The sequence below is a fragment of the Ambystoma mexicanum genome, chromosome 10, assembly GCF_040938575.1.
Source record: "Ambystoma mexicanum isolate Mex_15411 chromosome 10, UKY_AmexF1_1, whole genome shotgun sequence".
NCBI classification, from domain to species: domain Eukaryota; kingdom Metazoa; phylum Chordata; class Amphibia; order Caudata; family Ambystomatidae; genus Ambystoma; species Ambystoma mexicanum.
The window spans coordinates 621208852-621235594 of NC_090932.1; the positions used below are offsets into that span (position 1 = coordinate 621208852).

The 26743-nt window shown below is 45.4% G+C and overlaps 1 protein-coding gene across 1 annotated transcript in view; it reads right to left on the minus strand.

Annotated features, from left to right (window-relative positions):
• The window catches only part of TM4SF20 (transmembrane 4 L six family member 20), a 104541-nt gene that overhangs the window by 65249 nt on the left and 12549 nt on the right, over nucleotides 1-26743 (minus strand). The window contains exon 2 of the mRNA XM_069618203.1: nucleotides 3061-3126. Within this exon, the coding sequence (XP_069474304.1) occupies nucleotides 3061-3126 (66 nt within the window). The remainder of the gene's footprint in view (nucleotides 1-3060; nucleotides 3127-26743) is intronic.

The following is a 26743-nucleotide window of genomic DNA, read 5'->3' on the forward strand; positions in this document are numbered from 1 at the left end:
GGAGGGATACGATCCCTGAGCTTGAGTACAAAGGACAAATCTCGCAGTCCTGTTCTGGATGAGTTGTAGAGGGAGGAGAGTAGAGGCAGGCAGATTTAAAAAGAGGCTGTTGCAGTAGCCCAGACTAGAGAACCAGAGCTCTGGAGACAATTTGCTTCTGGGAGAAGGTGATTAAAGGAAGAATACCTCTGACGAGGTACAGTTGGTAGTTTGACTTCTTAGAGACGTTAGAGACGTGAGGAGAGAAGGAGAGTGTGGCGTCGAAGATGACCAAGAGGCACTTATCCTCACAGGTGGGAGCATCAAGAGGGCCAAAGGAGGCCGGCCAGAGAGTGAGAGGAAAGGAAGGTGCAGGTCTGCCGATGAGTAGGATCTCTGTCTTACTGACATTAAGGCAGAGATATTTGGCGGCCCGCCACTCCTGGATTGCAGAAGACTGCGAAGACTGAGCCACTGCCACACTGTTCAAAGGCGGGAGCTGAAAATAAATGGACTGATTTACAGCAACATGGTCTTGAAGATGTGAAAACACACATACTAAATGCACTGTGTTTGAAGCCATTTTATGGAAGACTTGAAACCTCAATAACAGTTGACGGAAGTGCATATGGGCTCAACCCACACTAAAACAGTGCAAGAGCAACCAAGAACCCATCCTTACCTTTGAATTGAAAGCACTTTCACGGAGAAACACAATTATGTGATCGAAAAGGAAATGCTGGCCTGTGTATGGGCTATAGAGCATTTTAGAACATACGTTTTGGGGAACAGAGGTCACTAGTGTACATGTTGCAACCCGGCGGCACAAAGTCATTTACCACAAGACTAACCTGATTAGCAGCAAAACTACGAGAATATTCATTCAACCTCCAGCAGATTCCAGTTTGGAAAAACAGTCAAGTTGATTGTATATCCTGTTTGATCAACAGAGAAGCACCCAACAAAACATTACCCCTAAGAGATTAATGTAGAGTTGCAATATCACAGGCGTGCGTGGAGATAGATTACAAACCATCAGAGAAACAGAAAGGTAGCGAGCCATGGCAACAAATGAAAATCATCAAGAAAGTAGATTACAATACAACAAATTGGCCTTACGAAAAGTCTCTTTCCCACCTTCAGACCGTACAGAGCTGTGTCCACTGAACTACACTCCACATGGTCAGTTCTATTCAGGGGAGAGAAGGCCATACCACACTCCCCCACCAGACCCACTGTGATTGAAAAGGCTCACAATGGACACCTCTGCACTATGCTGACAAAGAAATGAATCAGGCAATCATACTGGTGGCCACAGAAGGACAAAAGACTCAAGACTTGCAATACCTGGAAACCCATGGTAAAAAGTTGGGCTCAACTTTATCGGTGCATTAGTTAATATGGAGCTTGAAAAGAAGTATACCAATGTAACAGTGGACTATGTGTCTAAATTAATTTAACAGCATTTCATTACAAGCACCACAACACCCACTGGTATAGAGACACAAAAAGACATCTTCAAAAGTGAAGGAATACCAAAACAATTAATAACAGACAATGGTGTACAGCTGATATCAAGGGAAATGCAACGATTCACATTGGACCATAACAAATAACAATGAAAAGTCACATTCTATCATCACCAAGAGCATGGCCTAGTCGAGAGAGGGAACCCTTTATTAAAGGCAGTCTTCTCCGAAAAAGACCCTCATCAAGCTATCATGGAAGCAATCTAGGCACATACATCAAAAGAGAACACACACAGCCTCAAGAAGACCCCATTACTGACTACAGTGAATAACTGGAACCCATCTGCATTGCTGACACCAGCTTATCACTTGAACATCAGATAGAAGCAAACAACCAGTCATGGCAGACAAGTCGTTGAGACTAGACCATTCCACCCGGTTCATGGCAGGAAGCTAAGCAACTGTTTTCAAATCAAAATTAGCTTTACTTCCAAACTTTGAGATGAACTGTTTTGAACAGGACACTGCAGCTTCTGCTGAGAAAATAAGGGATGTAGTGATGTGCAACGATGGTCTAGACGTCTATGTAAAGGACAAATGATGCAAAGGTACGCAGGTGGAGCCGGCATTTAGGCGCAGCATAGAGCCAGCAGCAAGTGGAAACTCACCGATCCACTCTTTAAAGCTGTAAACATAAGAAATAAATATTGTAACAACAATTAAAACATTGCTATACTTACCGCTGCTCCAGTCATGCTTTCGCTGCATCAGTCACATTACCAAATTACAGTGGGGTTATTGGCATGCAGGCGTTCCATGGCCTCAACCATAGTCATGAAGAGGGAGTGCCACAAATGCATCACTACCCTTAACCTAACATGCTAGTCCCACCTATGACAGATCCCAAGTGACAGGCCGAGCGCCTTTGGGACATTGTGGTGCATCACAACCACATTTTCGCCCTCATTCTGTGTTGGCACATTTCCCCATATAGACAGACATCTCTTGGTAGTAACGCAGAGGCCAAGAAGGTGTGGGCAAAAGCTGGTGCAGAAAGTTTCCAGTGCCCATGCCTCTCAACTCACTCATATTTGGTGGGTTTTACCTGCTGTGTACCCAGGTGACAGGCACAGTGCACCCATTCCTGGCAATAGACTTTAATGGGTGCCAGCCGGGCCAAGACAAAAATATCTGTTTTCACCCACCCTGGTGGCATAAAAGGTTGAGAGATATGACCGAGCGCCATCCACTTCCTCACTCACCACCTTAACTTTGATTTCGGTGGCTGCTTTTTCAGGTTCAATGTTTTTCTGCTTTGCAAATAAAGGCCCACAGCCCTCCCGCTCCCCCTAGTTCACTTGAGCCCAGCGCCCCATTGGTGCCAGTGGTAGGTATCCGAGGGGGCGTGGGGCGGTGTGCATGGTATTTTTTTAAGCGGCTTGAAATGATGGTGATTAAGGATCCTTGCCATCTATAGGCACCTGTGGTCCCCAAGCCCTACACGCTGTTAAACGCGGTTAAATCTCCTTTTGTAGGACAGAACTCTAAACAAGCATAGGGAGGTCACCAAAGAGGAACACAAATACTAAAATGGTCTCGCAACTGCACATACCCCACATCTGGTGTTGCAGCTGCTTCTTTTCCTTGCTGCAAAGGACATTGACGCTGCTGGGAAAACCTGCAAAACCAAGAAAGGATGAAAATCAACACTGCTGCCAAAAATAAAGCCAGCATCAGTTACAAGGTCAGAGCTCCTTGTGCTCCAAAATATCAGATTCATGCCTAACACTAGTCATTTATTATGATATTGATTTATTGAGCATCTCTGACTCCAATATGAGACTAAAGGTCATTGATGAATAGTAAATCCTTATGCTACATCAAGAAGGCACTTTTCACCAAGCTTGGGTACATTCTGAGCATGTGTCTAGCTTAGCATCAACACGACGTTCTGCGAGATTCTTGTGGATGAAGACCACGTCTTCATGTGACATATGTTTGACTTGGATTGTTATGATAGGTCTCGGGAGGATAGCTCAGTGGCAAGGTGCTCGCCCTGGAAGCAAGATGACACAGTGCAACACAGGTTCAATCCCCGGGTCTGCGCTTAGAAACCTCTGAGTATTGCGTTATAAATAACATATCATATCATATGATAAGCATGAGGCTCTTGACCAATACTCAGTGAAACACAATGGGCCTCATTACAAGTTTGCTGGTCCGGTAGTAACGGGGCCGGTAAACTACCGGCGCCGTTACTACCGGACCGGCAAACTACGAGTTCTGCTCAAGGGTGCCTTTCTGCCTGCCCGGTCTGACCTGACAGGCGTACTGGCACCCGCGAGCAGAGCATGTCGGATGCATCGGCACCATTCACAAATGGTGCCGGTGCATCCAACCTCCCCATTCCCATTGAGCCCTGTGGAAATGCAAAGTAATTATTACTGGCACCCAGCAATGGGGATGTACTGGGTCCGCCGGGGCTGGAATGGCCCGATACATCCCCATTAGCGGGTGCAGGTAACAAAAAGGACTCCGGCTGCAGCCGTGCCGGTAATTACCAGCACGGCTACTGCCAATGTCGTAATGAGGCCCAATGTGCTTTTAAATCTTGAATACATGCCATTTGCAGCTTTTAATAGAGTCCAAGGTTTACCAGCCAATATGTAGAACAAAAAAGATTGCTCAAAAGGTTTAATGAAAAATCTAGAAAAATTAAAATCTCAAATTTTAACATATACAATCCACACAAATATTACATTTTGAAATAAACAGTACATTTGCAACATGAAGGCATTGATCTTGTGGCTGCCCGGCCCTGCCAGGCGGGTCATACAGTGGAGTTCCATTATGGACAGTCTGAAACCACAGACAAGCAAGGCCTGTCCTAAGAGTAGTCGACAAAGGAACCATTTATGTTGGTAGTAATAGCTTTATTTTAACCTTTAGAAGAATGATTACAAATAGTAGGCTTTCAATGTACATTGACCTCTATGGGCAGCCATGTCTTTGAGTGGACAGCAATGTGTGTCAAGGGGCAATGACTCAGCAGAGCTGGAACTTTCCTCAGCTCAGATCTCTAAAGCCCCCAGGATTCACCCAAACCTCCTCAGCCCCCACCTTTTTCTTGTGTTCGTTGGTTTCTCAGCTTGGATTTAACCCTCATGTTGCAAACCATTCTTCCAGCCACCTGTTATTTTCCTGTACTTTACATTCAGTTGTTTTTCACAGACTTCTTGGCACCTGGAAGAGGAGGCGGATTCCCCCACCTCTGACTTCATGCTACCCTGGAGGTGCACCTGGTGTGGTGTTTGTGTATGCTGTAATTAATGTACTTTATTTTATCATAAACTATTGTGTAACTCTTTTATTCTTTCAGAGTTTGCATCATTTTTATAGCAGTCTCACTGCTTTTTCGCCAGCTTTCAAGTCATATACTTTGTCGGAAATATATAGTTATTGCACCATCGTTCCTGGTTTGTTCTTTGTTACATCCATCCCGATTCCCTCCCATCCCCCGTCACTTGTCCTTAGTATGTTCCCAAACTCTTAAAAAGCTGAGCCATGCCATAGTTTGGCACACCTATCTTTCCCCTTCCACAGGAGCCTGTTGTTGATCAACCCATGCTTTCCAGACCCTCTTCTAGGGAGCCCGGGCCGGGCTGGTTCAAAGACCAACAGAGAAAGAAAGGGTCTCCCAGTAATTGGGGGCCTGGTGAGTTCTTTTCCCACACTGTGGAAAAGACCTGTGCTAGACTTTCGCTCCCCCCGGCCCGATACCACCTCAGTTAACCCCTGGCCAAACATGCACCTGTGTACCTTAGCTTTTACCTGGCCAGTGCCCCCCATTCCTCCCAAGTGCTGCTCAGATAATCCCCACGTGTCTCTAAATGACAGTGTGAATAAGTGAAATTAATGCAAATAAGCTCCAGCTGCTGAGCATCAATATTCAAATTCCAAATAAGATTTTGAGGTGGGAGTATTTTACCACCGCATTTAGGCGTCTGCCCAAGCTTGAGTCTAGCGTGTTTACCCCCAGCTGAGAGCTGGGAGTAAACATGCCGTACACATTCCCATTTTTGGTGCAATTACCGCCAGCAGTATTACCGCGTGGTAATTGCACCAAAAATTCCCCATTGGGTGGCGAATAAAGTTGCTGGGATACCGCCCATCTCGTGATGAGGCCCTGAGTCTGCACGTGCTTCCTAGACCAATCCCAGGGGGAAAAACAAAGTTACGGCGTCAGCCCCGCCCCTGCACAATACACATGGATATTCTATTGGCTCAAAAAACAGCCATGAAGTATTGAATGCGTGCATGACTGACAGCAGACCATGGCTCCCTATTGGCCCAAGTCTACTGCCAGTCATGCTTCATAGAACACAATGTTGCAATCTTTACGCAGCTCGTGACTTCCTAGGAGAGGCGCAGGGCTTGACATGCGATGCCCCGCTCGCTCTAATAGCAAATCTCTTTGCTATTTGCAGATCCATTTGGGCTGCATACAGAAAATGGAAAAGTGTTGCTAGAGTGTGAGGCGCCCTGCATAGGACAGGCATTGTGCTGCAATGCAGGCATTACATAGGATTCCCCTTGGTTGACCATCGGGAACATATGCACTATCTATGCTATTACATTAAACTGCATGCAACAGCTTCTCTAGGTGAAAGATGACATTTATATAAAATCTTACCTCTTTCACCTAATGCTGAAAATAAGGTGCCATCGCCCCTTTGCATATTCATAGGAGCCGCCTATTTTCTCAGTGTGAAATATATGTGTTCTCACTCACTCACTGACTAACTCACTCACTCACTCACTCACTCACTCACTCACTCACTTTTTGTCTCTTTATCGTACAAACACCAGCCAGTGCTTCTCAACAGCTCGGTTATCTTCCTATACCTATGTCTTCTTCATTCAGAAGATTGAGACATTTAAGTCAGGACTGGTCAGAACTGTTACACGTCGACTCCTGCCGCACACACTGTATCTTTCCGCGTGCTTCAGGACGTCCCCTTTCATGCATACCTCAGTCGAGGACTTCTTATTTGAAAATATGGATCCCACACCTAAAACCTGTGACTCTTCTGCAGAACGTACACCAGCCTGACCCAAAGAAGTACCTTTTGCAACATTCACCTTGAACATTACAGGTCTGATCTATCTAGGTTTCAAGGAAAAGCAGGAATCATTACGATGCAGATAAAAAAACATACATTGACCTGACCATACTGCCCATTTTTCACTCCCATAATTAGCCTTATCATGATAACTAAAAAATATATAAAAGATGTTTGTGGGCATTAAGAGAATTGTTTAGACTACTAGGCCTCTCTATCACCCATTCGATCTAAATTATGTTCTGTGCCTTGAGGATGGTACGCTTGGGTGGGGAGATCTTCAGGTCCTTTTAGACCTCTCTGCAGCATTCAACACTGCAACCTACTGGATCCCCCAAAGGCCCACCCTCTCGCCTTGGAGGAAGGGGGTACCAGGGCGTGGTCAAATGGTTCCAACCCTTGCAGTTTAATTAGGGCATTTCTTTTTTAAATTATATACATATCCACTTGCGACATTCCATGATAGTATTTTGATTTTGATGCGAGTGCCAAATAAATTTTGCTCACACTTTTTGATTGTTTCATCAAAGTTTTTAAAATAGTTTTATTCCATATTTGAAATGTTACTCTCTACACGTGTTTCACCCTTGTTCTAGTCACAAGGGATCATCAGGAGAGATTTAATTTGCAATTTCGTTTTCTATGGGCTTGCCACAATTCAAACATTCAACTTACTTTCTATGCACTCTGTGGGTGTTTTCCTTTTGTCTTGAAGTGATCCGCTTGTCACTCCCTGGCTCCTATTCTGGCACGTTTCATTCATCCAGGGTTCCTTTCTCCTGAGGGGCTACCACAAAGGACTGCCAGAACTCGCGTGTGAAGAAAACGCCGTCCGTTGGTCTTGTAATGGACGACTGCCGAAGGTAGAGTGTAGAAAAATACACGTGAACAGGAAAAGCTGCCGTAACTTCTTGAATGCAGCTCCAGGAGTTCGCGTGTGAAAGTAACACGCATGAGAAAGTCAAAGATGTAACTGAACAGATGCGTGGGCGCAGATCAAGGTTTCAGCTACCAAAACGCCATGTTGGTTCAATCAGAAGCAGCGAGTGACGTCTCCTCGCTCCTTATGAACGTAATGCAGTAATACACGTGATTATCCTGAATCACGTGAATTCAACGACGTGAATAATGCAAATGTCGTTTTCCAGGCAAGATATCAAACAACCTCCATTTAGAATAGAAAGGCTTAGCAGTTCTATGAGCATAACCCGTTCTGCGTGAAGACGGTGTTCCAGGTCCAGAGGTAATATGTCTACCATGCATGACAGTGCCACCCCCCAAAGGAGCAGCCTCTCCCCTTTTCAAGTAACAAAGCGGGAGCATGGATATTGGAAAGAGGTTCCCAGGATCTATCTTGGGGACCATACCCCTTCCAATCCACCAGATAATATGGTCGACCGGAACAAAGTCTCATATCCAATATTTCCTGTACCTCAAACTCATCTGAACCTTTCACTGAAACAGCAACCGGCCATATAGGCAATCTAGTAGCATCGGAGCATGGTTTGATGTGGGACACATGAAATACAGGATGCACTCGCCATCGTTGTGGCAATGCCAGACAGACAGCAGCCAGGTTAATCACATGGAGTACCTCATATGGCCCAATGTACTTAGGCAACAGTTTATTTTTACCTGGTATCTGCAAATTCTTAGTATACAGCCATATTTTCAATCCAGTTTTGTTATTAGGTGCAGGTACTCTACGAGCATCAGCATAGATCTTGTCTCGTCTTTTTGCCTTTTCCAATTGCTCCTTCACCTTTGCCTGTAAGTTTTTGAGATCTCTGATATTACAGCCTGCTGCAGGCGTATCCTTAGACAAACCAGAATCCAAAGGAATGGATCTGGGGTATTGCCGATACAGAGCATAGAAAGGAGAGGTACCGATGGCACTATGGTAGGAATTATTTTAAGCATATTGTGCGGCCGGGAGGACAGTTACCCAGTCTGATTGGAACTGAAGACACAAACACTGCCGATATTGTTCCATAGTGCTATTGACCCTCTCAGTCTGTCCGTCCGTTTGTGGGTGATAAGCACTAGACATCCTGTCATCAATAAGCAACGCAGAGGTCAATGCTCTCCAAAAACGAGATGCGAATTGTGAACCCCTGTCGGTAACTACCACTGAAGGCAGACCAAAAAACCGAAACACATGCCAGATTAATAAATCAGCCAAGACAGCAGCTGTTGGTAACCCAGTACAGGGAACAAAGAGAGTCAGTTTCGTAAAGTAGTCCACCACAACCCATATGGTATTGTAATCATTATTTCTTGGCAGTTCTACCACAAAATTCATTGATATCACATACCATGGTTTGTGAGGAACAGGTAAAGATTGTAATAAACCCACTGGTTTGCCAGGAGTTTTCTTGCATTGGATGCATACTGAACATGTAGAAACATAATCTATTACATCTCGTGTAATGCAAGGCCACCAACACCATCTCCTTAGCAGCTCTAGGGTTTTATTTTGTCCAGGATGGGCTGCCACAATGGAGTCGTGTCCCCAACTGAGAGCCTTGTTCCGAGTGGTATCTGTTGGTAGATAAAGCACCCCATGTGTTAAAGGCAAACCTTTGTGTATGAAGACTGTGCAGAACAACTACATATCACGTGGTCTGCCAACAATGTATTTTGAACCGGAGGTCCTTCCTTCACCTCCTCACCGATGCGGGATTAAGCATCCGATTTGACATGTTATCTCGCAGGGCGATATGTAATTTGGAAATCGTATTGAGCAAAAATCACATGCCATCTGGCCTGTCGAGCCGTAAGACATTTTATAGTCTTGAATGCTTGAAGATTCCAATGATCAGAGTACACCAACACCTGATGTTTTGCCCCAAGAAGATGATGTCGCCATTCTCGGAAGGCATCCTTGATTGCAAGCAATTCCCGCTCAGTAACGGTATAGTTCTGTTTGTATGGGGTTAGCTTACGAGAAAAGAAAGTGACTGGATGCTCCTCCTTGGTTTCTGCACAAACTTGCGAAAGTACAGCTCCTGTGGCGACACTGGAAGCATCAGCTTCTACGATAAACTGACAATCAGGATCAGGATGTTGTAGTACAGGTGCAGTGGTAAACGCTTCCTTTATCATCTGAAATGATACTTGAGCGTTCTGGTTCCAACAGAATGGTACCTTTGAACTAGTTAAAGCTGTCAATGGGGCCCCTGTTTTGGAGAATGAACGGATAGATCTGCGATAAAAATTCGCAAAACCTAGGAATGACTTGACATTATGTGGAATGGGACAATTCAATATGGCCTTCACTTTGGAATGGCTCATTCGGACACCATGGTTGGTAATGTCATAACCCAGGAATTCAACTTCTTGTGTATGAAAGACACATTTCTCAGCTTTAACAAAAAGTTTGTTCTCTCTGAGCCTTTGAAGGACAGCTGACACATGCTTAACATGTTCTGGGAATGACGATGAATATATCAATATGTCATCCAAACAGATCACCACAAATTGGTCCATCATGTCTCTGAAGATGTCGTTCATGAAGAACTGAAAAGTGGCGGGAGCGTTACAAAGACCAAAAGGCATCACAAGATATTCATAAAGGCCGTATCACGTGTTAAAAGCGGTCTTCCACTCATCGCCCTCACAAATGCGAATCAAATTGTATGCTCCTCGTAAAACCAATTTGGAAAAGTACATGGAAGTACCTAGCTGATCTAACAACACATTTATCAATGGTAATGGATACTGGTTCTTTATAGTGATGTCATTAAGAGCCTTGTAATCTATGCAGGGCCTTAGATCTCCCTCTTTTTTCAGAACAAAAAATAAGGGTGAGGCAGCAGGCGATTGGGATCGCCGTATGAACCCCATATCAAGAGCTTTATCGATGTATTCTTTCAAGACAACATCTTCTTTGGGAGTTAATGAGTAGACTCGACCAGTAGGGATTTTGACCCCAGGAATAAGTTAAATCGGACAGTCATACTGTCTATGTGGAGGCAGCTGTTCTGCCTGGCCTTTGTCAAAAACATCTGCATATTTCGTATACTCGCATGGTATATGTGTACCGCTCTGATGTACAACACTGATAGATGAACCTCCCTCCAAAGAGGCCAACATATGCAATTTGGTTGACACCCCTTGACTTGTAAAGCCATGTTTGTTACAATAAACAGAAGGATATTGGCTCAATCCCGTAACCCAGACAATGGATGGATTATGGAGAGTCAGCCAGGCAGGACCAAGCAATAGTTTGTAATGAGGAGCCGCAATTACATCAAAAATCATTTCCTCTGAATGACCATTTGATAAAATCATTCAAATAGGTACAGTCTCTTGGGTTACCATACCCGAAGTCAGAACTGACCCATCCACAGTGCTCACTATTTCAGGTCTCTTCTTGGTTATCAGAGGTATAGAACATTTCTTATCATATGTGATGTCAATGAAATTATTTGTGGCTCCGGAATCAACCACAGCCCTGGAAGCTAATTCTTGGTCAGCAAAATGTAACACCACCTCCGCAGCTATGGGTGCGTACGCCGGAATGGTATGGGAGTCCGATGTAACACTCGACACAGGGACTCCTGCTAATGTCGAGTTTTGGCGTTTCCCGAACGCTTAACTGGTTTCTTGGGACATGCCGCCAGTAAATGCTCAGATGAACCACAATACATTTATTTATTTTACATTTATTTATTTATTTTACATTTATAAAGCGCTCACACAGCCCGCAGGCATCGAGGTGCTGTTACAGGAATTGTTTGTTTTTTGTCTTAGTTACATATTTATAACACGCTTAAACACCCAGAGGTTTCTAAGCGCGGACCCGGGGATCGAACCTGTTGTTGCTTCATGTCGTCTTGCTTCCAAGACGCGCACGCTGCCGCTGAGCTATCCTCCCGGGACGAAAGACACATTTCATACATGCATACATTGTTTTTTCTTCGGTTCCCCCTTTCTGCATTAGATAACCAACCTCTCACGGCACCAATCTGCATTGGGTCAGGGTCATTCGAGGGGGCTGCCGGTACATCCGGACAAACCGGTGCTTGCAAGAAAGGTTTTTTCTCTCCTTTGCAAGCATTTCGTCGAGCATCGATTTGCAGAATTAGATTGAGCAGTTCTGTGAACCCTGTAGGGACCACAGGAACCATAGACAAGGCGTATTTTAGATCTTCTGAAAGACCCTTGTAAAAAACAGCTGTTTTCTTGTCTTCAGGCCATTGTGTCTCGGCTGCTAATTGGTTGAATCTGGCTATGTAAGCCAATAAGGTTTGACTATCTTGTTGTAGACTTAGCAACTCCAAATCTGTACTGTGAGTGTGTTAAGACGGATTTCTGAACTCTGTCCTGGTGGTGCAGAAGTTCAGAAGGCCAACCTAATTACTTGGAACAGGGTAACCTCTGGACAAGCCAGACCAATCAAGGTAGCGATCTCGGCGGTCAAGACTAGGTCTCAAGAGGGGTGAGGGTGACTGAAAGCCCGCAATGAGCACACAAAGCAAGAGCGCTTACAAACTACTCCAAACAGTTGTTATATCAAAAATAGATACACATTTATTTTAAGGCCTTTAAAATAATGACCGTAGCGAGAAGATCACAATATCACAATATTAAACCAACACATACCATATCAACACAATATATATACAAATACACAGTCGCAAGCGTTTAAAGCACGAAATATGTAGTCCACCTGAAAGGAAAGGAAAACAGGCAGTGCGATAACGCTTTAGACTCAGTTCGCCTTTAGAGGCACCTAACTAGATGGAAGTCCGAGCCCTGCGAAGAGTGGAGCCTTGTGCTCAAAGTACCTGCCACGCCGGTGCCAACGGGCAAAAGGGGAAGCTCTTCGGAGGAAGTCAGGCAGTTCGGGTTAGTGCACAGCAGAAGGAGAACAGGTTCCGCAACTCAAGCGCAGCCTCCACAGCGGGCAGAAGCAGAGCGCGAGTACGGCCAAAAGGGTGCTGTTTTTACACAGCAGGGAAAAGCAATGGGATACTGCAGTAGGGCGACCAGATCCTAGCTAAACTACTCACCGGTCCCGAAGCAAGCAGACCCAGGCTTCTCCACGTTAGTTTCAGCAGCTGGCAGGTTCAGAAGAGCAGGGAACGCCTCGTAGTCGTGTAGAGCAAAAAGGCGTCCCAATCGACGAAACCAGCACAGTTTTGTTGCCGCAGCAGGACAACGGAGCAGCCGTGTGTATTCAAGCCAAATGTACACTCCTCCCTTCAGACTTGGGAACGCCAAGTGTACGAAGCGTGGGAGAGTGACAAGGACTCGAAATACAACACAACCTGGCGGCAGTTACAGAGCAGGACTCCCTTGTAAGCTGGTCAGTCAACTGGATGGCCCAGAGACACTTCCGAAGGCTTACTTGGCAGGAGATGATGAAGTCGCCGGGAATAGCTGTTCCTGCTATTCCAAAGGTCGAAGCACCAGTACAGGCCTTCTGGTTCGATCAAAGGAGGAAAGGGCTTCACAGGACGACAGCAGTGCAAAGGAGGATTCCTTCAGCGGGTCACCAGCGATTCCTCGGTCCAGCCTCTTGGTTGCAGGATACTTGGCTCCTGTATTCCTTCGTTCGTGAGAACTCAGGAGATCGACATGGTAGTGGTGTTTCCAGCTCCCTCTTATCCACGGTTCCCTTCGCGCCAAAACGAGGGGAGCCAATCGGAGATCCGCTCATCAACACACATACCATACGTGGCCCAATCACGGACCACGGTGGTCCCAGGCATTCACACCACCCCAGACTCTCTGGCACCCAGGATGTGTATTGGGACCAGACATCCCAGCCCACACCCTGGAGGCACACAAACGACATGTAGAAGCCCGCGAAAGCAACCACGTTTCGCGGGAAAGTACATGCCCAAATAAGGAAGGCCCCGGGTCGCCCGACCTGGGGAAGGTGAAGGGAGCAAGACGGTCAGTGGACAGGACAAAGGAGCCTCGTGGACTGGCCATTTTGGGAGCCAGGCCACCATTTTGGGTTCAGTGCGAAAAACGTGCTCAGAACGCCAAAAGGAGCTCAAAATAAACAAAACGATCGCTGCCACCATTCGAGTCCCTGAATGACTTGCACCGATCAAATACCATCCTAAAAGAGTATCTAGGGTCTGTAGAAGGCTAGAGACCCAAGAGAGCTGTAACTTAGCTTACAGTGCCCTCTTGTGTCATGTTGCACTAAAGCCGCAACACGATAAAAGAAACTACGGGAAACAGCGTTCCCCGGTACTGACTGTCTTAAGGGCATGTCAGTTTCCCCGTAAGAAAAGGAGCGAAAGCCCAGAGAAGTGCGGCAGAAGGCTGTACTTCTCTGGCAAAGTCAAGAACAAGGTTAAAAACAATAGCAAAAAGTTTAGGGGTTGCCACATGGAAGGAAAATTCCCTACAATTACGAAATCTTTCCTAACACTCGCCCCTCCCAGACTATGGACAGGGGGAACTAATCCACCCCTGGATGAGTCTCTTGTTCAGGTCGGTTAAACATTCTGGACAACCCATCAGCATTGCTATGTTGGACACCTGGCCTATGCTCAATAGTGAAGTCGAAGCCTTGTAGACTTATGGACCACCTAAGAAACTTTGGATTCTCCCCCTTCATGTTCATTAGCCACTTTAACGGCTTATGGTCAGTCTGCACAGTGAAGTGGGTCCCATAGAGGTAGGGCCTCAGCTTCCTTAGGGCCCACACAACAGAGAAACATTCTTTCTCTACCGTGGACCATCTGAGCTCTCTGTCCTTAAGCTGGCGACTAATAAAACCGATAGGGTGTTCCTTACCCTTCTCATCTACTTGTGATAGTACAGCTCCTATCCCAGTGTCAGAGGCATCCATCTGCACGATAAAAGGTCTTTGATAATCAGGGGCCCTGAGCACAGGGGCCTGGCACAAGGAGTCTTTTAAGCCATTGAAGGCCTTCTCACACTCGTCAGTCCAAGTTACCTTCTTGGGTTTCTTCGGAGTTGTGAGGGCAGTCAGAGGAGCAGCTATGGTGCCATAGTCTGCCACAAAATTGCGGTAATACCCCGTGAGTCCTAAAAAGGCTCTCACTTGGGTTTGCGTAGTGGGGGTAGGCCAGTCTTGTACTGCTTGTACTTTACTGGGTAGAGGCTGTACCCTCCCTCCACCTACTTCATGTCCAAGGTAAACCACAGAGCCTTGTCCAATCTGGCATTTACTAGCCTTTATGGTCAAGTGGGCTTTCTGAAGAGCCTGGAGCACAATCCTGAGGTGTTTCACATGGTCTTCCCAGGTGGCACTGAAAACTGCTATATCGTCCAGATATGCAAGACAGAATTCGTCCAACCCATTCAACACATGATTCACAAGCCTCTGGAAAGTGGCAGGTGCATTCTTCAACCCGAACGGCATTACCCGGAATTGGTAAAGGCCGTCTGGAGTAGAAAATGCTGTCTTCTCCTTGGCATGTTCTGCTAAAGCTATTTGCCAATAGCCAGCAGTGAGGTCAAACGTGCTGAGGTACTTGGAGGCACCCAAAGTATCCACCAGCTCATCTGTTCGAGGCAAGGGGTGTGCATCTGTCTTGGTGACAGCATTCAGAGCCCTGTAATCCACGCAGAACCTCAATTCAGAAGTGCCTGCCTTTGGAACCAAAACCACAGGACTGGACCAAGGACTACTAGAGGGTTCAATCACCCCAAGGTCTAACATCTTGTTGACCTCGGTCTTAATATAAGACCGTACTTTATCTGACATCCTGTATCCCCTACTTTTGGTAGGTACACTGTCTCCTGTGTCAATGTTATGTTTGCACCAAGGTGTCAAACCAGGGGACTGTGAAAACAGGGGGGAAAACTGCCTAAGCAAACTTTTCACCTCAGCCTGCTGATCAGAAGTCAGGTGAGGGGCCACTCGGACACCCTCAACGGAGCTATCTGAAGGACCGCTTTGGAACAGGTCGGGAAGAGGTTCTGACTCCTCTTCCTCAACATCTGAAGCCAGTAGCAGTGCTGCGATTTCGACTCTTGGGACGAAAGCCTTCAGCCTATTCACGTGGAACACTTTTGGAGCCTGTCCAGGCCTTCCAAGGTCCACTAAATAGTTCACCTCACCCAGGGGCTCCACCACTGTGTAAGGGCCTGACCATTTGTCCTGTAAAGCTCGAGGCCTTATTGGATTCATGATCAGGACTTGCTGACCAGGTGTAAAGTTGATGAGGGAAGCTTTCTGGCCGTACCAATGTTTCACCAGCGCTTGCCCTGCCTTCAATTTATCACTAGCCAAGCCCATCAGAAGTACCATCCGTTTTCTATAGTCAACTACATTGGTAGTAACAGGGGGAGTGGGCATCTCCCATCCCTCTTTGACGATGGCTAAGGGTCCCCGTACGGGATGACCGAACATAAGTTCGAAGGGGCTGAAGCCAACACCCTCCTGTGGTACCTCTCGGTAGGCAAACAGTAGGCATGGTAAAAGAAGATCCCATTTTCTTCTCTGGGGCTCCTCCAGAGCCCCAATCATGCTCTTTAACGTTCTGTTGAAACGTTCCACCAGACCATTGGTCTGGGGGTGGTATGCAGAAGAGAACTTGTAGGTGACCCCACATTCTTTCCACATAGCCTGCATATACTTCGACATAAAGTTGCTGCCACGATCTGACACAACTTCTTTAGGGAAGCCAACCCTAGTAAATATGCCGAGTAAAGCTTTTGCAACTGACTTGGCAGTTACAGTTTTCAATGGGATGGCCTCAGGATACCTGGTTGCATGGTCGACCAGCACCAGGATAAACCTATTGCCCGAGGATGTTTGCGGGTCAAGGGGACCAACAATGTCGATCCCTACCCTTTCAAATGGTACCCCCACAACTGGGAGCGGTACCAACGGAGCTTGGATTGTCGCGCCAACCTTACCAGACAACTGGCAGGAGGCACAACTCCTGCAGTGACTTTCTACTTGCACCCCCATCTTGGGCCAGTAGAAGTGCATGGATAACCTTTGCTTGGTCCTCTTCATACCAAGGTGACCAGCAAGGGGAACTTCATGCGCCAACTGCAGGAGGAAGGGCCTAACAGCAAGGGGAACCACCAACCTCCTATGGTCTCCTTCTGTAGACTCTGTGGGCTCACTATACAGGAGTCCACCTTCCCAATAAATCCTATGCTTCCCAGGAGGTTCACCCTCAAGCTGGGAGCAGGCCTGTCTCCTTAGGCCTTCCAGAGATGGGCACTCACGTTGGCCTTTACTGAATTCATCCCTATCAGGACCTCCTTCAACTAACAAGTCTTTTAGTTCAGGATGATCGTTGGGGTCGAATACTTCAGGCATCGCCACCTCCTCGTCAGGCCCGGGCGATTGACCAACTTCCTCCACCGCAGTGGTAGGCGAGCTCGGGGGAATATTCTCTTTCCCTCGGCTTGACTTGTAGACTCCTTTCGCCTTGGGTTTCCCCTTCGGCTGGGGCGGCGTATTGGACTTGGCCAATGCTGCCCGTGCTTGAGACCGTGTGTAGGGTCTTTCGGCAGTGTCTCCTACGAGCCCTAAAGCTCTGAGATCATTGCCCAACAAGACCTTTCCCGGGACGTTTCTCTGAATGCTCACTGGAATCCTGACTGCTGTACCATTTAGAGTAAGATTTACAGGGATCACGGGAAACATACGGAGGGGGCCGTCAGCCAACTTAGTGGGCATCAGAGTAGCTCTGGCAACTTCCTCTGAGTCTACCAAGGTAGAATCCACTACAGTGCGACTGCGCCCACTATCCCTAAGAGCTGGAGTATCCACTCCATTGATCAGCACACTGTCTTTAAAGTAGTGCTTGGTATTATCCGGAATCCTAGCATAAGCCTCTGCGACTTTAGGCTCCCAGGAACCCAGGGACACTAAAACTACCTCAGCCTCTATTCCGCTGGGAAATGAGTCTGAGGAGAAGGATGCTCCTGTAATCTCTTCTTCCTCGTAGGAGGAGAAGGCCAGATTAGCGGAGTGGACCCCCAAAGGTCTAACCTTACAACGGGGATCCCCCTTCACATGGTCAGTTGCTCCACAAGAAAAACAAGCCCCAGTGGGTCTGTTTACGTAGGGAGGCTTATTGTAACCAGAGTTCTGTTTTGGAGGCTGACCTCCACTACCCTGTGAGTTCTCTTGTGTCTTACCCTTGTTTTTCTTTTTGTGGCCCTTATGGGAAGAAGATTTAGCAGATTCCCCACCCTCCATATCTTTGGACTTTTTCCCTTCCTCCTGCTTACCAGGATGAGTTTTGTCCTTATGGGACACTCGATGTGACACCCATAAGTCTGCTGCAATGGCCAGCTTCTTAGGATCTATCTCCTTCGAATCGGCCAAATGCTGCTTAAGCTCCGGGGAAGAAGAAGCAAAAATGTGTTCCAGCATGACCAGATTGATCATGCCTTCGAAGGTAGAAACCTTATAACCTTCGACCCAGCCAGTTAAGTTTTTCAAAGATTCAGCGACATAAGATACCCAAGTACCACCTTCCTTTTTCTTATACTCTCGAAAACGCTTTAAATATTGGGCCGGAGTCTTCCCAAACTTTAAAATGAGAGTTTGCTTTAACATTGCGAAATCAGCCCGCTCAGCCTTCGACATTTCCATAATGGCACTGCAGCCAGAATGGGGCAGTCTACTGAGCAACCACGCAATCTTATCAGCATTGTCAACTTCTTGAACCTCGCATGCATACTCAAACGCATTCAGCCAGTCCATAATGTCATTCCTTTCTTCATACACACTGAGCAGATCTTTCGGAAACCGTGGATGAGAGGAAGCCCCAGACCCATGTCTAGGACCCTTGGATCCATTTGCAACCTGAAGCTTGGCCAGTTCCAACTGGTGATCCCTGTCTTTCTGTTTTTCTGCCTGTTCGATTTTTAGTTTGGCTATGCTGAATTCAAGCTCCTGCTGCCTAAACCGCAGCTCTTGCTTCTTGAATTCAAGCATAGCCTCCCCATCAACACTGGCAGAGGAAACATTAGACATTACATCGTCCCTGTCCTCGTGGTCGCGATGGATCAGTGCAGCGGCAGAACCGTCGGTTCTACCAGTGAGAGCAGCCCCACCACCTTCTGCACTGTCCTCGGAAGTTATAGCGTCAAGCTGCGCTTCTTGCCACGCCACGATTCTCTGGATCATTTCCAATTTTGTGCCTTGAGAGGAAACACCTCTCTCCGCACACATCTTTTTCAGCGTTTCTGATTTGGAAGCATTTAAAGTTAACAAGGTATTTGCTTCCATACTGTTTGATAGGACTATGGCCTTTTTAAAGTTATATTACAACAATTCACTACGTGTACTGTTTGGAATAACCTGAAATGCTTTAGTTCGAGCGCAACACTGGATACCTTCAGTCGTATCCCACCGCTGTACACCAATTTGTTAAGACGGATTTCTGAACTCTGTCCTGGTGGCGCAGAAGTTCAGAAGGCCAACCTAATTACTTGGAACAGGGTAACCTCTGGACAAGCCAGACCAATCAAGGTAGCGATCGCGGCGGTCAAGACTAGGTCTCAAGAGGGGTGAGGGTGACTGAAAGCCCGCAATGAGCACACAAAGCAAGAGCGCTTACAAACTACTCCAAACAGTTGTTATATCAAAAATAGATACACATTTATTTTAAGGCCTTTAAAATAATGACCGTAGCGAGAAGATCACAATATCACAATATTAAACCAACACATACCATATCAACACAATATATATACAAATACACAGTCGCAAGCGTTTAAAGCACGAAATATGTAGTCCACCTGAAAGGAAAGGAAAACAGGCAGTGCGATAACGCTTTAGACTCAGTTCGCCTTTAGAGGCACCTAACTAGATGGAAGTCCGAGCCCTGCGAAGAGTGGAGCCTTGTGCTCAAAGTACCTGCCACGCCGGTGCCAACGGGCAAAAGGGGAAGCTCTTCGGAGGAAGTCAGGCAGTTCGGGTTAGTGCACAGCAGAAGGAGAACAGGTTCCGCAACTCAAGCGCAGCCTCCACAGCGGGCAGAAGCAGAGCGCGAGTACGGCCAAAAGGGTGCTGTTTTTACACAGCAGGGAAAAGCAATGGGATACTGCAGGAGGGCGACCAGATCCTAGCTAAACTACTCACCGGTCCCGAAGCAAGCAGACCCAGGCTTCTCCACGTTAGTTTCAGCAGCTGGCAGGTTCAGAAGAGCAGGGAACGCCTCGTAGTCGTGTAGAGCAAAAAGGCGTCCCAATCGACGAAACCAGCACAGTTTTGTTGCCGCAGCAGGACAACGGAGCGGCCGTGTGTATTCAAGCCAAATGTACACTCCTCCCTTCAGACTTGGGAACGCCAAGTGTACGAAGCGTGGGAGAGTGACAAGGACTCGAAATACAACACAACCTGGCGGCAGTTACAGAGCAGGACTCCCTTGTAAGCTGGTCAGTCAACTGGATGGCCCAGAGACACTTCCGAAGGCTTACTTGGCAGGAGATGATGAAGTCGCCGGGAATAGCTGTTCCTGCTATTCCAAAGGTCGAAGCACCAGTACAGGCCTTCTGGTTCGATCAAAGGAGGAAAGGGCTTCACAGGACGACAGCAGTGCAAAGGAGGATTCCTTCAGCGGGTCACCAGCGATTCCTCGGTCCAGCCTCTTGGTTGCAGGATACTTGGCTCCTGTATTCCTTCGTTCGTGAGAACTCAGGAGATCGACATGGTAGTGGTGTTTCCAGCTCCCTCTTATCCACGGTTCCCTTCGCGCCAAAACGAGGGGAGCCAATCGGAGATCCGCTCATCAACACACATACCATACGTGGCCCAATCACGGACCACGGTGGTCCCAGGCATTCACACCACCCCAGACTCTCTGGCACCCAGGATGTGTATTGGGACCAGACATCCCAGCCCACACCCTGGAGGCACACAAACGACATGTAGAAGCCCGCGAAAGCAACCACGTTTCGCGGGAAAGTACATGCCCAAATAAGGAAGGCCCCGGGTCGCCCGACCTGGGGAAGGTGAAGGGAGCAAGACGGTCAGTGGACAGGACAAAGGAGCCTCGTGGACTGGCCATTTTGGGAGCCAGGCCACCATTTTGGGTTCAGTGCGAAAAACGTGCTCAGAACGCCAAAAGGAGCTCAAAATAAACAAAACGATCGCTGCCACCATTCGAGTCCCTGAATGACTTGCACCGATCAAATACCATCCTAAAAGAGTATCTAGGGTCTGTAGAAGGCTAGAGACCCAAGAGAGCTGTAACTTAGCTTACAGTGCCCTCTTGTGTCATGTTGCACTAAAGCCGCAACACGATAAAAGAAACTACGGGAAACAGCGTTCCCCGGTACTGACTGTCTTAAGGGCATGTCAGTTTCCCCGTAAGAAAAGGAGCGAAAGCCCAGAGAAGTGCGGCAGAAGGCTGTACTTCTCTGGCAAAGTCAAGAACAAGGTTAAAAACAATAGCAAAAAGTTTAGGGGTTGCCACATGGAAGGAAAATTCCCTACAATTACGAAATCTTTCCTAACAGAGTGGCATAGCGCATATCAAAGATCTTGCTCATGGCGGCCAGAAGATTGTTGCAATCGTAAAGCAAGGGACTGTTTGTCTCCAACAAAGGATTAGCCCAAGCAGCAGCAGTACCCCCAAAATGGGAAAGCATGAATGCTTCCTTTATGGTTTAATCGGCAAACGAGTTAGGCCGGCACAGGAAATGGAGTTGGCATTGATTGACAAAGGTTCTGTAGGTTTTAGGATCACCTGTGAACCTTTCCAGGGGAGCCATAGGAAACTGTGTTGGCATAACGACTTTAAGGGTTTTTTGTTGTGGTGCCGGTGTCCCGGATCCAGATGCAGTGGCCGCTGGAGCCTGCGCTCCCTGAGGAGAGGCATGAATGGCGTCTTGCATAACATCCATGCGATGACGCAATATGTCCTGTGTCGTAATCATTTCATTTCTCAAATCACTGATTAACTGAGTCAAGACCGTTAAAGGATCCATACCCTCCATGGCTTCTGATTCTGTCAGAAATCACCTAAGTATCTTATGAAAAAGGATACAGGTAACGATAATGGATACAATTGGTAGGGCTCTTCCGGATCCTTGAATCACACGGCTTGATAGTAGTGAAGTCAAAAATAGACCTTCCAAATGATACAACTCTCTGATTAATAAAACAGGCAGAGAGAGGGATCACTGGAAAGGGTGTGGGAACATCATTGGAAGTAAGCCAAGGATACAATAAGGTATGAGAAAAAGTCCTAACTAAAACTCTCACTAATAGCGCAGCAATAGCACCTAGTTCAACACTAACCTGTAGACTTAGAAATGGAGGCTCCGCCAACAAGTCTCTGAAGAAATCCAGGAATTGAAACAACGACAAAAGGAGGAAAGGTTAGTAAGGGAAACTTCTCCCGAATGGCACGAGCCTCACGCTAGATACCGGGTTGGTGCACCACAGTATAGCGTCCAAAGTACTGTGCACAATCACCTTCAAATAAACAGTTGTCGGCAATACTTCCTTTCCCACGTAGAACAGAAATGATGAAATGAAGTCCACCTGTTATCTCATCACAGGTGCCAGGGATAAATCCAAAATGAAACACAACTTGCGTGCGGAATTGCACGTTTAAAGAGTTCAAGATCCAGCGTGTGGTTCTACACGCGACAAAAGTATGTGCAGCCAGGACGGCTGCGCTTGAAGAATTCAGGAAACCGTGTGTGGTTTTACACGCGCCAAACTTACACACAGCCAGGAAAGCAGCACGCGAAGATATCAGGAACCCACGTGTGTTTATACACACGAATGAAGTACACGCAGACAGGACTGCTATAACTCGTGTGTGAAGAAAATGCCGTCCGTTGGTCATGTAATGGACGACTGCCGAAGGTAGCGTGTAGAAAAATACACGCGAACAGGAAAAGCTCCCGTAACTTCTTGAATGCAGCTCCAGGAGTTCACGGGTGAAAGTAACACGCAGGAGAAAGTCAAAGATGTAACTGAAGAGATGCGAGGGCGCAGATCAAGGTTTCAGCTACCAAAACACCATGTTCGTTAAATCAGAAGCAGTGAGCGACGTCTCCACGCTGCTTATGAACGTAATGCAGTAATACACGAGATTATCCTGAAGCACGTGAATTCAACGACGTGAATAATACAAACGTCGTTTTCCAGGTAAAATATCAAACAACCTCCATTAAGAATAGAAAGGCTTAGTAGTTCTATGAGCATAAGCCGTTCTGCGTGAAGACGATGTTCCAGGTCCAGAGGTAATATGTCTACCATGCATGACATTGTGTAGGTTGGAAAATGATTTAACTTGAGTCTGAATTGTTTGAAAACAGTGATTAGATTTTATGATTAAAAAAAGATATCAGCATTATTTTCATAAAGCTCCTCGATACTTTACGGTCTTGTCCTCCTTCATAGGGTAAAATAGCCCAATAAAATAACCAACACAATTTTTTTATTTTTTATTTGTATTTGGTTTATACCCAAAAAACCTTTACAGAAACCAACTAAAACATCACATTCTTTTTTTTTAAAAAAAACTTTTTTTTACATTCAAATAAAGAATCATATAAAATCAGAATTGCTTAAAATGACAAAACAAAAATAAAAGGACTAGCAAGACAGATAATATGTTTCGCATTCAAAGAATTAGGCAAATTATATTTGTCAGTTTGTACATTCTCAACCACTGTTCTGGTACTTCCCCATCATACAACTTATCTCATAGATTACAATTGTCCTTTCAACAGTATTTGACACGCATCTTATTCTAAGTCATTAGTATCTTTACATGTTGCACCCATACCACACACTTCTGTTAGAAAATGAACCACAGCCAGTTTAAGCGCATTTAGTTTACCATGTAGCATATTCCACCAGAGAGTCTCAACGAAAACCCTGGAAGGGTCGTGAACAAATCTACCAAAGACCGCTAACCACTGTAGAGATATTGCTTCACACTCCAACAATAGGTGTTTAAATGATTTGGTAGTCGTTCTACAATGGCAAAAACGACAAGGAATTTGTTGTAGTGTTCCAGATCTAATTTCTAATATTTCCCCAGTAAGGAGAAGATTAAATCGAAATAGTAAATACACTGTTCTCCTTACTGGGTCTGGGAATTTAATCAGGTATGATTCTAACGTACCCAGTTTCTTCCCCTCATAGAATAACTGCTTGTAGATCTTAGATGCACCCACAGCTTGCATAGATTTCAACCAATCTATCCATTGCAACCTTTTTTTCACACCCATAGGGTTAGAAATCAAAGTTTTGTGCGAGTAGTTAATAACGTAGAGAAGGTCCACGCATTCTATCTGTAAATTCAACAACCACCACGATTTGGTGGTACCATTTCTCAATCTGTTTCCCAGTTAGTCATAGAGGAAGTGTTGTCTAGACATAATAAGGTTTCGGTACAGTGACATTCTTTTCCAACAAACTCTAATAATCAGAGAAAAGAGACCCAGTTTAAAACGTATTGCAGACATAGAAACACTCCTTGGTAGGTAGTAGAGAAGTTTTCGCATATTTTTGATTCCAACTTCTCCACCATTGGGAATGTTACAAAAGGTATGATTTCAAGACCATATAATTGTTTTGGTACTACTTTAAGGTTATAAAACCTAATTAATCGAATTACCGAATATTTACAATATTTGCTCGATACCTTTCTCATTTGAAAGATGAGTTTATCTACCTTATCCAAATAGAAGCTCCAATACATATGAATTGTGGTACCCCCAAACACAGGAAAACCCAGGTAGCATAGAGATCTTACTTTTACCAAGATACAGGCATTGATTTTCCACTTAAAATGTGTAATTTTCTTCCTATTAGTAAGTGAAATTACCACCGATTCCTTTTCATTTATAACCAGAGCGTTTTCTTCTACATATGCAGTTAGAGCCACCAATTTTCGCTGCAAACCAATAGGAGTGCTATCGAGCAAAAGAAGGTCATCAGCATATGCGCTCCAACATATTTTTATTCCTCCTATCTTAGGTGAGATCATGGAGGAAGTTGTCAAAGGGGCATTCACATCAAAGGTATAGAGATTAAACAAAGTGGGTGCAAACAGACACCCTTTTCTTAGACCATTGCTTGTTTGAATTAATCTAGAGAGATCACTAGACAAGTTCAATCTTACCTGAATGGCTGATTCCTCATGGATATTAATGAGAATAGACAATAGTCCCGGGGGTAACCCCATTGATGACAGCTTGGTCCATAGTCTCACCCTGTCCACCTTATCAAAGGCAAGAGAGAGGTTGATTGATACCAAATAGATGGGAGTTGTTGTTTTTCTACAGGCCTTCTCTAAAAGTAGACAGATGATCAGACCACCTATTTCCGTATCCATACCTTTTTGGAAACCAAACGGTTGGATAGGTAGGATCTTATTAGTATCGGCCCAATCCACAATTCTCTGTAGTACCAATCCTGCGAATATCTTTGAGTCCGCATCCATGACGGAGATCGGGCGGTAATTATTTTGGCAGATTCTATCCCCCTTTTTATAGATTGGGACAACATAGGATATCCTCCATGAATATGGAATTGAACTAGTCAATAAGATGTCATAAAATAGAATATATAACGCTTAAGCCCAATGTTCAGGATTTCTCTTTAATGTTTTATTAGTCAGCTTATTAGGGCCAACCGCCCTTGAATTATTCGCCCCCTTAATCTGATTTTCAATGTTTAATATGGTGAACTCACATTTCCAATGCCCTTTTTTAAAAACCACCAATTTATTTGTCATCTCCAATTTTCCTTTATGGAGTATGGAGAAATATTTTATCCAGATATCTTCCTGTACGCTGACTGATTGTATCATCATCTGGGAGTTTTCCATCGCATTAATAAGAGACCAGAAATCTGGTCCAGAAGTGTCTCTTAATGCTTCGAGCATGTTAGTGTTGTCTTTTTCCAGCAAGACCATCTTGTGGTTTTTCAACCAATTTTTTTTAACTTGTTTAATTAAAAGGATTTGTCTCCTTTTATCTAACTGATCTAAGTTAGATTTCATGAGCATGGTGGCGTTTCGTAATACCATATTTACTTTGTTTCACTGACCTATCCATCATATCTTTGACATACTCCGTAAAGTGTGGTACAGAAAAGAGGTACGATCTAGTTGACAGGGGCATGCTATGATATTCATGTACAAAAACGGCATTAAATGTGTTTATATTTCCTTCATGCCAGATTATACGGTTGCCCCCACAAGAAACAGTTGAGTTCATCTGGATGGCACCTTGATTAGATGTTACTATATTCCATACCAATTTGACCTCAAGGAATCTGGGATCACTCATATTAGAATCATTTACCATGAATTCCACACATAAAGCGGGGAGAGAATTGATAAAAATATGATCAATATGTGATTTATGAATACCATTCAACCATGTATACTCATTTACAGAGGAATTAAAAAGAACATTAATGTGGATGAGGCCCCATTAATCAAATAGCTTTCGCCAAATCTGCCCATTGGTTGTTTTACGTGTCACTGCAAAGGGAACCCCCTCGACGTTTCCCCAGAGTTCCCCAGAGTTCCGCATAGATCTTATAACAGAAGAGCCCATCTTTTTCCCCATTCCTTCTCCGTATTTAATTTCTGAATTGAGATCCCCTGCAATTATTATTTCTAATCCTCTGTATTTGAGCAGCATGGACGATATGCATTTGTTTAATGACAAGATAACATTGCCCAACAGTTTTAGGGGATTCCAGTAAATATTCAACAAAAAGATAAGACGCGAGTGATGGATATTCCCATATTCCAATACAGCGCTGAAGACCCGACTCGATATTGCTAGAGATTCCAGAATTTGTGTACAAACTGCTACTTTAACATCAATAAGTAGACCTCCTGCTGGTCTACCACAGAGCCCCATCTGGGCATGCAAATGTCTGCATTCAAAACCATCTAATTGTAAGGGAACAGTAAGCCATGACTCCTGTATACATATCAGGTCAAAGGATTTAAATTTATTACATAATACCTTAGAAGCTATCAAATTCGAGTATCCCCTAGAATTCCATGATAAAAGTCGCCATTGGTGGTTTATCTTAGAGCGACTAATGATTTTGATGCATATTTTGGATTTGTGGGATGGACTCTTTTAGAGACAGAGCAACCCATCTCCATTCCTGGTGCTCTCCCCCTTTAGGGAGCATATTAATTTCCTTAGGTTTATGTATTTCCTCGCTGGGTAAATTGGAATTAACCTTCTGATGCATCAGGT